The sequence below is a fragment of the Phoenix dactylifera genome, chromosome 10 (assembly GCF_051530095.1).
Source record: "Phoenix dactylifera cultivar Ajwa chromosome 10, Ajwa_hap1_PhDact_Kaust_v1.1, whole genome shotgun sequence".
NCBI lineage: Eukaryota > Viridiplantae > Streptophyta > Magnoliopsida > Arecales > Arecaceae > Phoenix > Phoenix dactylifera.
Window position 1 is genome coordinate 32157571 of NC_143199.1, and position 16645 is coordinate 32174215.

Below are 16645 nucleotides of genomic sequence, written 5' to 3' on the forward strand. Positions count from 1 at the left end.
GACTTGAACATCCCGGTTCTCCGCACGCGCCACTTTATGATTGGCTTTGGTACAGTGTTTGGCGTTCGTCGTGATATTTTAAAATCATAATATCAGGGGCTAATCCAAAGCTCCATCCCGGAGGCCCGTCGCCTCCGAGCCTCCCAGCTTCGGCTCCGAACAAAAACTTCGATGCCCCCGACGTTCCCACGTAACAGAACACACCTGGAACCGTCACTCCGTTAAATGTAAACAAAGGCCGTTAATAGGCGGCGTTTGTTTAATGACTAATTAAAGTATTATGAAATTTTATGAACAGAGGAAAAAGAAATCTTTTTACAAATAAAAAAATACAAGGCTTCGAGTCTAAAAATAAGCACAAATTTTCTAAGAAAAATATTTTTTTGATATCAGAAGCAAAGGCGTAAAATTATAGGCTGGATGGGCGACGGACGTTAGCTGTATGGACTGTCGTGAAAGCGTTCGGTAGCGGGGTGGCATGCGGACGTTATGACGGCTGTTATGACTGACGTAGGTTTTCTCCCTAGGCACCGAAAGTTCTCGAAGCTTCATACTCGAGTCGAAGGTCCGAATCCCGAGCCAAAGCTGAGGACGCCCCTCTGTTGTTTCTCTCTCTTCCGAGGCGGTGAGAGAAACAAAGAGAGGGAAGGAGAACGTTACCCTAACCTGTACGTTGTCCCGTTAAAGATGGAGCTGTTCGTCCTCTCTAGGGCTCGTTTCTCATCTCCCTTTTTCGCCCCCGTCGGGAATTCCTGATTACGTTCCTCTCCAGGGTTTTAATTTAGTTCCCTTCGTGTTCTTTCTCGTTTATGTTCTCGGTCTTCGAGGGGATTGCGCAAGAACGGTTGAGATTTGGGGAATTTTGGATTGATTTCGAGCAAAGGTACGTCTTTTGAACTCGATTTCGTCGGAAAAATTCTTGCCTTTCGCTTTAATTCGAAGTGAATTGCTGCCTCGGAATTGGGTGGGAATGGGTTTTGAGATGTGGCGATCAGGCTGCGGAGGATACCAAGATCGATAATGTAGGCAGCGATCGTCTCGTGTCTGGTTAATCCGAGGGACTTTATTTCGATCCGATCACTTCTTTTAATTTTCTTCTGAATGTTTTAGTTTTCTTTTGAATCTTTTGACGGCCTTTCGAGTTTCTCTCTCAGTTTTCATCGTTCTTGATTTCCTTGCAGTCTGCTGAGGAATGATGCTGTAACGGGAGTGGAGTTACGCTTTTTGCTTTGATAGTGGTCGGAGTTTGAAATGGCGCAGAGTAACTGGGAAGCGGATAAGATGTCAGTATATAACAATATATTTTTTCTTATTTTTTCTCTTAGATTTCATTAAGTTTTCGTGCTGGAGTTATTGCACAGCTTGTTCTTGATCTTTTCCCTATGCCTTGGTAGGCTTGATGTTTATATTTATGATTATCTGGTGAAACGAAATCTACAAGCGACTGCGAAAGCCTTTATGGCCGAGGGAAAGGTTGCTGCCGATCCAGTAGGTAAGAGAGTTCCTATTTCTAGTGATTTTCGTGTTATTCCATCTAGTCCTATCCTTTTATTAGTAAATTTGGGAGAAAGAACATAGGACAGATGCACGTATCGTCCTGTCACTGAATAGATTATTTGTTTCTACATTCTCCTTTACTAACTAAGGTAAGTTGCCATTGGTTGCTTCAGTCTTTTTTCTTTATTATGTTATTATATGCTAAGTGTTACTTTTCTTTTCTTTTCTTTTGTGACGTAAAAGATGGATTGGAACCATCAGACATTTCATTAAAGAATTTGTTATGCGATGAACTACAAGTGTGAACAGCATCCAGAATAATTCTATGCCTAAACATACTGTATGAGAAGAAAAGGATTAACCACTAGCGATAAGTAGGTTTCCCCCTAACTGCTGGAGCAAATCTATGGTTAAGCTACAGTATGAAATGAAAGTGTCTAATGACTAGCGACAAAAAGGAGTTACTTGCTAGTGGCAAACACTTTTCTTTCCGCCAACATCCAGAGCGTTTCTATGGCTAAAACTACAGCATGAATAGAAAGGGATTAACCATTAGCGGCAAATAGATTTTTCCCTAACATTTGGAGCCAATCTATGGTTAGAGGTACAATATAAATAAAAAAGAAATTAATCACTAGCCACAAATAGTTAGAACTTCAGGATGGAAAAAAGGATTAATCACAAGCGACAGTTGTGTTTTTTCCTTTTTTATGGATTTATTTATCATTTTTTATTTCGCTTTTCTTTCTTCTGCATTAAGAAGAAGATCCTTGCACATGTGATAAATGTCCCTGTTTGCCACATTTACTAAACTACTATTTGATGCAGAACGTTTTATACCACATGCTTATATCTTGGAAGATTTTTATTAACTTGGGTTCAAATTATTTATCCATGCAGCTGTCATCTGTTCATTTCATAACTGCAATCAAAATGTGATTCTGAAATTCTTGGTTCTGGGTATTCAGTGTCAAAATGTAATTGAATTTGATTTGTTATGAGCGACATGTAGACCAATTCCATAGCTGAAGTAATAGTTTGATGAGATAGTGATGAAATCACTGATGACAAATAGGTCCCCCCCCCTCCCCCCCCTTTCTTCTTTTTATTTTTTAATATGAATTTACTTATGTCACATTCTCCATATTTCTCTATCAAGAATGAAGTACTGGCATTAAATGCTGCATGTGATGAATGTCCGTATGCGACACATATTTATTGATGTATAATGTTATATACTGCATATCCATATTTTGTTTGGAACTTTACCAACTTGGGTCCAAAATTTGAAGCTAATCCATCCATACAACTATTATCTGTTCTTCTCCTAAATCCACTCAACATGTGATTCTGATGTTTCTGGTTCTAAGGCTGCATCATTCTTGTCTTCACAATTTTGTTTCGATGATAGTTTCTTCCAACACAACAACTCATTCATGTTTGTTGATTTTGATGAAAAATTTTTATACTTGCATTAAAGAAAAAATATTAAGGTGGCCGTGTAACCTTTGGTTTGACTGACAGCGATTGATGCTCCGGGAGGTTTTCTCTTTGAATGGTGGTCTGTTTTTTGGGATATTTTCATTGCAAGGACTAATGAAAAGCATTCTGAGGTTGCTGCAGCTTATATAGAGGTGGGGTTGCAGAGACAAAACTTTAATTATTTCTCATTATATTTCTCTTGTGATTGTAATGCAGTGTTTCCAATTAAACCTGTCTCCTCTTTTTGGCTGACAGGCGCAACAAATAAAGGCGAGAGAACACCAACAACAGTTACAGATGCAGCAATTGCAACTCATGCAGCAGCGGCATGCTCATATGCAGAGAAATAATGCTAATCACCCTTCTCTTAGTGGTCCCATAAATGCGATAAATTCTGATGGAATTCTCGGTTCCCCAACTGCCAGTGTCTTAGCTGCAAGGATGTATGAAGAACGTTTAAAGAATCCACACTCAATGGACTCTGAGGTGTCCCCTCAGCTTCTCGATGCTAGCAGGATGGCCCTTCTTAAGTCAGCAGGGAACCATCCAGGGTAATGTCTTCTTTTAGAAACTCCTTTTGTTAAACATCGAGCAATATTCTTGGCTACCTGTGTAAACATTCTATTGCTCTTTAAACACAACAGGCAGTTAATCCAAGGCAATCCAGGCAATGTATCTGCAACACTCCAGCAAATTCAGGCACGAACTCAACAGACAACTGTAAGTGGTCACTCTCTGTTTTTCATTACTTTGTTCTTCTCCATCTCTTCTGATGCTAACGCATATTGCAAGTTTGGTTGATTATTGAACATTGCGTATTATGTTTCTAACTATATCAGGACATTAAAAGTGAGGCTAACTTGGGTGTAGCTCAAAGATCTTTGCCGATGGATCCATCCTCAGTATATGGACAGGGTATTATCCAGTCAAAATCTGGATTAGGTGGGGCTGGTAAGTATAGATAAGGAGTGTGAATCAGATCCAATTTTTTCTATTAAGGGTGGTTGTTGCCTGTATTTGGAGTTCATTATGAAAGCAATCAACTGAAGAATTTAGCTTATGTTGTCTGAGTTATTCTCTACGAGATAATAGTCATCTTTTTGGCAGATGCAAAGTATGCGCTGAAAGCTTTGTTAACGCCCTAATATTGCGAAGCTTTTATGCTAACAAATCAGAAGATCATATGTATATTTGTTTTTATGCTATTGTGCCTTCTTGCGAGATAATTTTGCTCTAATGTAAGACTGACAGTTGGTGTAACCATGTTTTGATGTTTTCTGTTTTGCCAACAATACATTGATGGACTGTAAATTGCCTCACGAAGAAACATGACTTTTAGATAAGTCTGGGGAACTAATTTCTTGTTTTCTAATGCTAAAGTTCCAACATATATTGTCTCTTTACCATAAGCAATGTTCTTTTGGGGCAAGAAAAGCCTAATACAGATTGTTGACTCAAGGGGAAGATGATTCAGTTATTTCTTATGGAGGATAGCTTGAATCTTCTATATGTGGAAATTGTGATTTTTTATTTTTTTTGTACTTTTTATGCGGTGAGCGGTTTGATAGTGTTTTTTCAATAAATGAATTCCAAATATTAAATACAAAGTGAAATATTATATAACATTTCAGTTTATGGAGATCACCTCAGTCTTAGTGTATAATTCTATTACTTAAGAATTGTTAATTAGATGTAGGCATCTTGTCCTATTCCAACTATATCAGGGTCTGTTGAATCAGCCCGTACCAGCCGGTTCAACCCATATTGTACCAGTACCGCTTAGGACTGGTACAGTACAACCTTTGAAAATGGTTCACACTGATAGGAAAGAAGAAGAGAAAAAAGAGAAAAGAAGAGGAAGAAGAAGAGAAAGAGGAGAAGAAGAAGAGTAACGGTTCGCACTAGGCCTCGAGCCGACCCACTCCCGAGCACCCCATTGAGGATCACCCCCTTGCTCGTGGTTTCTTTTCCTTCCTTGCTTGCGAGAGAAGGGGGAAAGAGAGGAGAAGAGAGGAGAGAGGGGAAGAAAGGAGAAGGAAGGAGAGAACGTTCGGGAAGAAGGAAGAAGAGAAGGAAAAAAAAGGAGCGCTTGCGTGGGTGCGAGCGGGGAATCGCACGCCCAGCTTGCACCCGCGCGCATCCCACGCGCAGGAAACCACGCCGGCACACGGTTCCCCGAGCAGGGTAGCGAGCGCACGCGGGCCATTTAATGCCACAAAGTGGCATTGTGGCTTTAACGCGGACTCGCGCACGTCGTTTTTTTTTCCTTTTGTGGTTGGCCGGTTCGGTACCGGTTCCAACCGGTACCGACTCCCAACGGTATGCCGACCGGTACCGGTTCGGCGTACCTTGAACTATATACTAAGTTTTGTTAACACCAAAGCAACCTAAAGTTGATATATGACTTAAAACTCCTATTCTAGTCTTGTGCTTAAACTTGAGCTAATTTATGGTGCCTATGATGGTTAGTTTAGGGGAAACTTGAAGCCTGGAATTATTTAGTTGAACTAGACAGTTTTTTGTTTTACCAGAAATATGTTTTTTGGTTTTTATGTTGCTGATTATATATTCATATTGTGGTCTGTGCATGACATGGTAAAATATTGTGTGTATTAGGCTTATTTTTTCTAATCTTTCTGTTTCATTGGTTGTGGTAAATTCTTCCTATAGAAGTGGATTCAAATGCAGCTTTGGGTGGTTTGGATGCTTATAGTGCGAACTGTAACAAACAGATAACTCCATGATTCAACCAATCCTTGCTGTTCTTCTTCGATTTTATATATTGCTTTGTCAAAAAATAGTTGAATATAAGTGGTGCGAAAAATTTCGGGAAGACTATATAGCATTTTTGTCTCACCAACTTCAAGCTTTAACTCTGTCGATCCTGTTGATTGTTCATCTCTTCAGGATTGAACCAAGGTGTCAGTGGTCTTCCATTAAAGGGCTGGCCTTTGACTGTAAGCTTTATACGGAAAATTACTTATCTTGCACAATTGGCTGGATATACTTTTGCTAACGTTATGTGATTTTTTTTTTTTTTTTAATTCAGGTGATTGATCAAGTACGTCCAAACATGGGCCCGCAAATGCAGAAGCCTTTTCTATCTGCACAATCTCAGTTTCAGCTTATGTCACAGCAGCAACAACAACAAATCTTGGCACAAGCCCAGGCTCAAGGAAATCTTGGTAGCTCTCCTAACTATGGGGATTTGGATCCTAGAAGGTTTAGGGCCTTACCTAGGGGTGGCTTGAATGTGAAAGATGGTCAACCCGCTGGAACTGATGGATCAATAGGTTCCCCAATTCAGTCAAATTCACCAAAGGTTAGACAGGATCAAGCTGAATATGTTATGAAGGTCAGTTTCTTATTGGCTGCATTCTTGAAGACCCACTTTTTTTCTGCAATGCAAATCATCTGATTATATATTTATAAATTGTTGGAATCATCAGTTGCTCATAGAAATTATGAACTTGTTCGTAAGTGCAAATAGACAAACAAATTTGTCAATGCAACTTGGAAACAACTGGATAAATGCAGAGATGGCTTAAGCGCTCGTTATGCTGCAATGTACTAGTAGTTCTTTTAGATATGCCTAGGGTTAGCGGAACCTTCCTGAACCGGGTGGTTTTGGTCGTACTGAGTCGTCCCGGCGGCGGATTGGGATGGTTCTGGTAATGGAAACGAAATCCGTCGCCGGAGGGGGAGAAGGAGAAGGAAAGAGAAAAAGAGAGAGCGAGCGGAGGAGGGAGAGAGAGGGAGAGGAAGGAAGAGAGAGGGAGGTGGAGGCCGGCCGGCGAACTGCGCAAAAGAGGCTTCTCTGGGCTCCGCAGTCGGGTCCTCTGTTTCGAACGAAACAAGGGTCCGGCCCTTTTTTTTATTTTTGCGACTTTTAAGTAAAGTCGGTAAATCACTTGCCAACTTGTTCTGTTTCCTTTCCTCCCTTTCCTTAAAGCTGATTCACTTAAATATCGCGAAATTAAAAAGAGGCCCGAATCAGGCCGCAGAGCCCTCTACTGCTCCTCCGCCCTGGTCGCCGGCCCTCTGCTCGCCTCCACCATCCTCCTTCTCTCTCCCTCCCTCTCTTCCCTTTCTCTCTCTCTCTCTCTTTTCTCTCTCCCATTCGTCCTCTCTTCCGCCTCCTCTCTATGTCGGTACGGGGCCGGAACGGAACGGTACGGGGGCATACCGTTCTGTGCTGCTGGACAACTGGTCCGGGCCTCGGTTCCAGCGCATCAGACCCTAGTTATGCCTTTCTTTGAGCTTTTTCTAATTTCTGTCTTTATGCTTATTCATATAACAATTTGTAACACTTCAATTCTGACGTACCTAATGCCATTGTCGATGCACACCCACAACAGAAGGTTGAGGCTGATAAAACTGTGTGATCTGATGGTGCGCCTGGTGGTTTTGGTCCGAGGAATTTAGTCTGTTATAACTAGAAAGAAAGACAAAATGTGTGATCATGGTATCACTAAAAGATGTGACAGCATACTGTAGAATTGATGGTGATAACCAGTTCATTTAAAAAGATGTCTCTGATTGAGTTAGAGGAAAGATAACATTGTTTTTTCTCATCAAATTGTGTTTTCTCGTCATCAATGGTTTTCAACAAACTTGATAACCATCAAAGAATTGTTGGTTATGTGGAAGGATGTGACTTTAATGCAAGACTTGGTATACTACAGTGCTTTAAAAGGCTGATGCGGTCAAGGGCCTGAATGCCATATATATGGTATGGTGGCACTTATTCAGTTGGTTATTTTTCAAAAATTTGAAATTAAATAAAATACATAAAAAATACTGACATTGATGATGATAACAGTGGTTAGCACTCAACACCTAATAGCCTGCATTAGTCCACATAAGAGTTGGCTGCATATGTGGCTGTCTAAGGGTAGCGGACTGCCTTTATGCCTATATATGGCTTGATTGCATAGAATAACTGCACATAAGGAATCCAGCATGTTTCGTGGACCGCATCTACATATCTGGCTGCAAATTACCTATTTTTCAAGCATAAGGATAGTAGAATTCACACTGAAGTTATAGAAATGTATTCTCATATAACTTTAAATTGCACATCCTTCGCGTGGCTGCAGGACTGAAATCCTCTTCAATCACATTATCATAGATCCAATATTGCTTTGATATTTCTTGGTTAGGATAAAGGGGTCTCTCATGTTCTGCAAGGGATATTGAAAGAAATTCAAACTATTTCTGTAAGTGTTACAATAAACTCTTCTTTTTATGGTTCATATTCTTCCCCTCAATTGATTCTATAAAGGGCTGCTCACTAGACCAGGTGATGAGACTCATAATATGGGTGTTGGTAACTTATCCAACCTTTAACTGCTACTAATACATGCTGCTGGTTAAGTTCATACATGACAGGACAACAAAAGTTTAAAATGATATAGCAGATATGTTGCAAATAGTGTTGCATCAGATTGATGGTTACTGAAAGATGGAATTTCAAATATGGTATGCTGTACCGGCCCGAACTGGGCATACATACTGTACCGTACCGGTTTGGTACCAGTATCCGGTACAGGTAGCGTACGGACACTCGTATGCCAAAAAAAATCCGTATTGTATCGTACGGACACTGTGCTAGTGTGGCACCGATACAGGGTCCGATACGGAGACGGCGAATCGTTTCAACTAAAGGGTTGGTCAACTAAAGCCTGCCTAAACCGTATGAAGTATGTTTTGAATACAAGAGTTCTCAGATTTGACTCTTCTTCTGTGAATACGTAAGATAAACTTGTAGTTAAATAATATTTATTGATTTTATTTATTTGATTTAGTTTTCAATATTTATTTTTTTGGAGCTTTCTCGTTGGGTGACCTTCGTGCCAGCCTAGCCTCCATAAAATTACACCTTAAGATTAAAGCCAACTGAGTGCACCCATGGAGTGGTATATCAATTTAAATTGCCTTATAGTGGGAAGTCTCTCTCTCACACACACGCACACGCACACGCACACGCACGCACATGCACATGCATGCACACACTTGTCCTTAGCTCACATGGCACCCTAAATAATGAGCCTGATTGAAAACATTATCCCTGCAATTAAACATACTATAGAAATGTGTAGTGTTGCGTGGCTTCATTATTTTCCATCGGAAGTGTCGTGTACTGTCTTCCATCCTGTGGAATTTTCTAGAAACTGTTGGTTTTTATAACCCTTGTATGATATTTTAGATGGTGTCAACATCCTGTTTTTTTGATAATTGCTTGCATCTCTGATTTGATCTTAATGTAGTTGAAGGCAGCCCAGATGCAGCACTCCTCTGCTCAACAATCACAGGAACAACTCCAGCAGCAGCAACAGTTACAACAGGTACTACAGAGGAATTTACTTTGCCAGCTCCCTTCGGGGTATTGTTTTTTCAATTTCTGAATTAATCATTGATGAGAAGTTACTTTTCTTTCTGAACCAACTTAGTAGGTTTTCAGTTCTGACAGTTGTTTATTAAAAATATCCAGACTAATAGGAAAAGGAAACAGCCTTCTTCATCGGGAGCTGCAAACAGTTCTGGAACAGGCAACACAGTGGGCCCTTCTCCCAACTCCCCTCCATCAACTCCCTCAACCCATAATACTGGTGAAGGAGTGGCAATGGCTGGAAATATACATCATGTCAACAATATGCCAAAAAGTTTGATGGTGTATGGTACAGATGGAACAGGAGGACTTGCCTCAGCTTCAAATCAGATGGTATTGTAGTAACTTTTCTTCTTCAGGCTTTTTAATGTAAATTGAAGTGGTAGTGCTTAAAAATCCATGAGGCTTGATATTACTTATACACTAAATAACAGGATGATCTGGAACATTTTGGAGATGTTGCTTCTTTGGATGATAATGTAGAATCGTTTTTATCGCATGATGATGGAGATGCTAGAGATATATTTGCTGCACTAAAAAGAAGTCCTGCAGAGCCCAATCCGGGGTCTTCAAAGGGTAATTATAGTACTTGCATTCTGCTAGGAATTTTTGTAGAAAATTCATAAACATGAGTGAACTTTCTGTCTAGGTTTTCCATTCACTGAGGTTAGCTCTATCCGCACAAGCAACAGCAAAGTTGTCTGCTGCCACTTTTCTTCAGATGGGAAGTTTTTGGCCAGTGCTGGGCATGAAAAGAAGGTATTCTCTATGGCTTTTTGTAATGGTGTTTTTGGAAGTGTCAACTTTGACATGAATATTGATTATCAGATTCTAGAATGCCTAGATCATGGTTTTCATCTTGGCAGATGCATCAGTTCGTATTGGTTATAGAAGCCCTCTGATATCATGGTGTCCATATATAATATATACACAGATGTAGATGTATGATCGATCGATCGATCTCTGACCTTATTATCTTGGCAGATCCTGAGCCTTGTCGATATATCAAGAGAAAATTTCCAATCTTTCGTTTACCATATCTTGAAGACTCGAACAAACATGCATATATATATATATATATATATATATATATATATATATATATATATATATATATTATCTCTAACCTTATTATATTGGCAGATCCTGAGATTTTAGCTGGTGCACTATCAATATATTAAGTGAAACTTCCAAATCTTTATATCTCGAGGTCTAGCACCCCCTCCCCCAAAACGCGCACACAAGAGAAAAGCCAAAAGAGAAAAACACATACACACACACACAAGATGTCTAATCTTATTATGTTGACTTATCCCAAGTTTTCATTGGTACAATGTCGATAATTTTAGACATCAAGTAAAACTGCTCAATCTGTCTTTTATTAATCTCGAGTATGGTTCGCCGTATCGGTCCAAACTGGAGGCATACCATACCATACTAGTTTGGTACCGATGCCTGGTATGGGTGCCGTACCAAGTAGTATGGGTGGCGTACCGATATTCGGTATGCCGAAAAGATTTCATACCATACTGTACTAGCACAATGCTAGTGTGGCACCGGTACGGGATCCGGTACCAAGATCTCGAATAAGTTTTGTGATCCAGAAATATCAAAAACAATGCTTTGAAACCGTGATTTATCTTGGTTTTATTATATTATCTTAGCTTTTGAACTCTCGAATCCAATATATCAGCTGCGATTTCATAATATCGGGGTGGTTTTTAAAATTTCCCTCCCATCTCAGCTGAGATGAACTGAGATCTTGGTTCACTCAAGCACTAGCCACCTTCATGAGTAGCTAATATTTCATCGTTCAACAACCTTGGCCTTCATTTAAGATTCAAGAAAAATTGGTAGCAAATAAATAGAAGTAAAATGTTTTATCACCGTAAAGGTTGTATCACTATCATAATACTTAGTAGTTTAACATTGACTGTGATTTGAAACTTGTAAACAAGGATGTATTAATGGAATGTACCATGTTTTAATTGTAAGTTATGGAAGGGCATTAAGGAAAGAGAAACGGGAAATAAAGTGCTTTTGGCTCTTTAAATAACAGTACAAATAAATTATTTTTGTCACATTTATAATGATGACAGTAATATGATTTGAAGAGGCTTTGTCACTTAGATGTAAAAATTTTCTATAATTTTATACTCTGATTGATTTTCATTATTTTGATGGCATATGCTTGTGCCAGATGATGATTGACCTGCCAGTTGTCTAGTTGCATGAATATTTTCCTGTGGAGTATCTTGCATGAAGCTTGTACTGTTCTTCAGTATTAATCTGGTAGGTTTGGGTTTGCTTATCAATTTGTATTTTATGTGCAGGCTATTCTCTGGAACATGGATACTTTGCAGACTGAGAGCACTCCTGAAGAACACACTCTAATTATTACAGATGTTCGTTTTAGGCCAAACTCAACTCAGCTGGCAACATCTTCTTTTGATAGGACTGTGCGACTGTGGAATGCAGCAGATGTATGATCTCAACTTTTACAACTTTAGAAGAAATGCATTTAATAATCAAGTGTAGCTTGTTGTAGTTCATTCAATTCTTATTTTTTCCTCTCTTTTTTTAATGCATTGAAGCCAACCCACATATTATGTATTTTGTCCTATACAGATTGCTGTTATTGTCTTGTTTTATTTGCAGATATAACTTTCGATTCTCCAGCACAAATAATAGGCTAGTAGTCCAAATTGTCTTGCAGAATTCATATATGTGACTTGTTTCTTCTAATTATTTAGCTTGTATGTTCAGTAATCTAACTGGTGGTTGGTTTTGCTCACCATAATCATACAGTTTTGGTAGGGAATGATATGAATGTCCTGTCTCATGAATTCCTTTTTATTTTTTCCCTTTTCTGAGCACGAATTTATTATAGCTCAAGCATTTATCTGACATTACTAACCACAGAATAGTCTGTTTCAATACTGGAGCTTAAAAACATTCGGCAGTGTACTAGCATCTAAATATTGGAACAGTTTTAGTGAAAATGAGCTAATAAAGAAGCTATCAGATGTTTCTGTCCAAACAGGGCTTTAGGTTCTTTCCCAGCTAAAAAGTCGCTATAATTGTGGCTTTCCAGATACTTGACCAATGAACTTCTTTCCAAATGCTGGACTGTGCTCTCTCTATCTATTTATCTTTCTCTCTCTCTTTCCGCGGTTGACACAAAATCAATCTTTACATATTTTAGGAAGAGCAGTGAGAAGAACTGATCCCACTATTTTTAAGATGATAGGTAATACTGACTGATAACAAGTAAACAAATGTATTTATATGTGTGGATGCATGCGTATAAATGAAGCATTGAAGTTATCGTTGTGAATTGCACAGTGCATTTCCTACTTTAGTGATCTAGAATTCCAGATGGTGCATTTCCTACAATACTTAAGCTGATAATAATTATGAAGCATTCTAGTTAAAAATCAAGGAGTCACAGAAGATCCGCCCATATTTTTTTCAGTATAAAATAGGCTTTCTAAATCTGGAAATATGATGTGCAAACTTTGTTTAGGAGCGCATTATAGAGGCTAAGTTAGGCCACTATTAAATATACTGATCCAGTGGACAGGTGACTTCCATGAACAGGCTGATTTGCAAGATGTTTCCATAGGCTGGTTGCTCTAATGGGACCCATGCAGGATACAAACATGGGTACTTGATGGTGTCGTTTGCTTCACTTTAATTAGTGTGGAGAAGCCTTTCAGTGAGACCATTGTGTTGAGGATGCTTAAGAACTTTCATCATTAATTAGTCAATTGTTGTAATAATTACATATCTAGCTTAAATTGTCTTGACTCAAATTATGCACTGCTAATTTCCCTTTCTCGTCTGTAAGCTTTAATATTGTTCTTTAATCTTGCTATTGTGGCTTTGATTCTTTCTGTGCTTTGTTTTGAGATGGAAAATAAAAATGTCATCGTGATCACCAACTGGTCACTTTTGTCTTTCTTATTGACTCTATGTGAGCCATGTATAATTGTTTCTTCCATCCTTCTTGTGAACCTTATCAACAACCTATCTGACTGCCTGCTGGGTAGGTCCTCTAGACGCATCAAGGGACTAGCCCTTCACAGTTATGCCATTTTGTATCTCTTGACTCTGCTGGCTGCACCTACACCAGGGTAGGGTGAGCAGCTGTTGTACCCCAAAAAAAAAAAAAAAAGCAGCCCAGAACTTTATTTACTGCTAGACAGGTACCTTGTGCTTTTGACTATAAAGTTTTCGAGTTTTTCTCTAAGCTGCTTATTTTTTTATATGATATCATATAGAGGTCTTAATGTTATTGATCTCTGCAGATTGATATTTGGAGGTTTTGCTAAAGATATCTCTTATTTCTTATGACTTTCCCTGCTAGTTTGACATGCTTGTTGAGTATCCAACTCTCTGATAAAGAGATGCTTATAACACAATTTTCTGGCTTGTTTTGCAGCCGAGTTATTGTTTGCATGTATTCAATGGGCACAACTCCCAGGTGACATCTCTTGATTTTCATCCAAAGAAGACAGATCTCCTCTGCTCTTGTGATGGCAATGGTGAAATTCGGTTATGGAGTGTCAGCCAGTTTTCATGCTCACGTGTTTCTAAGGTTAGTTTTCATGATTATGCTTTTATATGTTCACCTTTGGTTGTAGTTAATTGTGCTCATGTATTAATTCTTTATTGTTGGTCAAACAGGGTGGTACAGTGCAAGTTAGGTTTCAGCCTTACATTGGACAGTATTTAGCAGCAGCAGCGGAAAATGTGGTGTCTATTTTTGATGTTGAGACAGACAGAAAGATATACACATTGCAGGTCTCTCAGTATACATCAATAACATCTATCACAAGCTTTTCTTCTTTTGAAAAAAAAAGTGAATTAATTAAACATTTGCTATTCAGTAAAATTCACAAATCATTTTTGTAAATCCCCCTTCATTTTATATATCCAGGGCCATACCAAGGAGGTGCAGTCTATTTGCTGTGACAATAGTGGGGAACTCCTAGCATCTGTTAGTCAGGATTGTGTAAAGGTGTGGTCGTTATCAAGAGGAGACTGCATTCATGAGCTAAACTCAAATGGAAACAAGTTTCATTCATGCGTTTTTCATCCAAACTATCCGGACATTTTGGTTATTGGAGGGTATCAGGTAATTGAGATTTATTTTCAACTGCATTGATAAAGATAGGGTGATATACACTTCTATTATATTTATTTAAAATGAAGGTTCAGCTTATGCTGAGCTCTCTATTCGCCTTGTGGACACCCGTAGCAATAATGCCATTAATGCTGTTCTTTGTTTTGGATAATGAGCAGGGCTCGTGTCTACTCTATTTATCTATTTATACCTCCATTAGCCATGTGGATGCCCACATTGATAATGTCATTAGTATGGTTCTTTATTTTGGATAATAAATAGGTCTCTTATAGTTGATACAGGAGGAAGATAGACTTATAATGATCACTTATTAACAGATATGTGGTATAAGCGAATATTATATTGTCTGTTCCTTTAATGATAAGTGAGTATAAATCACTGATAGACAATAGAGTATCTATTAAGTACCAAATATACTTATATAATTTTTTCTTATCAATTATACTTATGTAATTGATATAAGTATAATTGATACTTGAGAATATTTTTTAGCCAAAATATGTAAGTCTTGTACGTATTTAAATTGATATTACTATGTCAGTTTAGATATTCAATGGGAGTTTTTGCTCGGTTATCATCAAAATTCATTGCTTGATGTGCAGCAAAAATCTGGCTATCGAAGCCTTCTATTTATTATAATTTGCTATATTATTACATTGCATTTCAAGAACAATTGGAAAAAATAGAGAAAACCATATCTTGTGCATCACGTGTGGTCGATATTAGTAACATCAGTATTATCAATGAGAGTTTTTCCATGAAGACTCTGCTTGTGTAGAGTTCTCCATTCGCTGTGTAGATATTAATATTAAGAAGCTGGTATTAATGATGGGGGCTTCTACTCGGCCATCATTAAAGTTAATTGTTTAATGTGCAATAGAATTATTGAAGCCTTCTGTTTGTTATAATTATTATATTGCTATATTGTATTTCAAGAATAGTTGGAAGAAGGAACAAAAATTGTACCTTATGCATCATGCAGGTTATATACTAGTGTTATCTTTAAAATATAGCCTCCGTCTGGTATTTTTGGCTGCACCACTGTGTTCTGCTTTTGGGTGACAAGCTTATGATTTCTGCCAACTTAAAGAAAGGACGATTTGTTTTGTTCCTTATGTTGGAATTTGATCTGAGCATTTATTCTTCTAATTCTATTTTTGTATAATTGGTTTAGAAGTGTCAGATAATATTTAGAATAAAAAAAAGACTATCATTATATTTGGTACTTTGGATACTTGTATGTATTGAATATTGCTTCTCTTCCATCAGGAACCTTTTTTTTTGCTGCAGTCCACTGTCCACTGCCATGACACTTTGCTTTTCCATGTAGAACTAAGAAGAATCTTTGAAGCTCATGAAATAGCCAACTTTGATTTTGCTTTTCTTCCTCTTGTTCTTCTTCGATGGTTAGCAGGGCTACTTGTCATACATGAGAAACCTGATAGATCATTCTTGTGGTTCTATTTTGCTGGCCAGCAATCTTGATCGTTTGCATTTTACTTGATTGTGTGCTTTTGCTAATTTTTGTTCTGTATTCTTTCAATTCTTGCAGTCTTTGGAGCTGTGGAATGTGATAGAGAACCAAACCATGACGGTCCAGGCACACGAAGGTCTTATTGCAGCATTGGCACAGTCACAAGCCACAGGAATGGTGGCCTCTGCTAGCCATGACAAGTCTGTTAAGCTGTGGAAGTAAGCATGGGGGGTGTTGCAGCTGTTCTCTTGCAAAATTTCAATAAAAGGAAGAAATAATCTCCTATGGTTCGTTGGCTGGTTGTTTGAAATCAATAAAAGTGGAGGTGTCTGTGAGAGTGAACTGCGGAGGATGCAAGCATGTGAAAGGGTAGGTTCTCATGTTTTGGTTGGTAGGGCCGGTATTGGACAGTGGATTAAGGTCTTAGTTGTTTTTTTTTTTTTTTTTTGACTTCACTTTTAATTTATATAATATATCTATGAACCATGTAATTTATGTTGATTTGGAGAAATAGTGCGATCTGATGAGGATGATAAAACTATTTTCACTTGTTATGCAAATCACCCTTGTGAACATAACAAGATCTGATGGTTCATAGACAGCAAAGGTGCCAGAATATTTTTCATCAATGCTAAGACAGTATTAAGCATCA

The 16645-nt window shown here is 38.4% G+C and overlaps 1 protein-coding gene across 2 annotated transcripts; it reads left to right on the forward strand.

Moving 5' to 3' along the window:
• Window positions 1-550: 550 nt before the first annotated feature.
• LOC103706939 (transcriptional corepressor LEUNIG_HOMOLOG) lies at window positions 551-16645 on the forward strand. Of its 2 annotated transcripts, none has more exons than XM_008791218.6 (18): window positions 551-883; window positions 1182-1283; window positions 1395-1492; window positions 3022-3131; window positions 3235-3530; window positions 3624-3699; window positions 3819-3930; window positions 5887-5936; window positions 6029-6334; window positions 9249-9326; window positions 9473-9703; window positions 9805-9946; window positions 10020-10129; window positions 11704-11853; window positions 13815-13970; window positions 14060-14176; window positions 14313-14510; window positions 16072-16645. In XM_008791218.6, the coding sequence occupies exons 2-18, from the start codon at window positions 1252-1254 to the stop codon at window positions 16213-16215; spliced, it is 2406 nt and encodes an 801-aa protein (XP_008789440.1). In that variant the 5' UTR covers window positions 551-883; window positions 1182-1251; the 3' UTR covers window positions 16216-16645. The 2 variants fall into 2 exon arrangements, with proteins under 2 accessions (XP_008789440.1, XP_026660394.1); XM_026804593.4 differs by having other exon boundaries at window positions 579-883; window positions 9255-9326.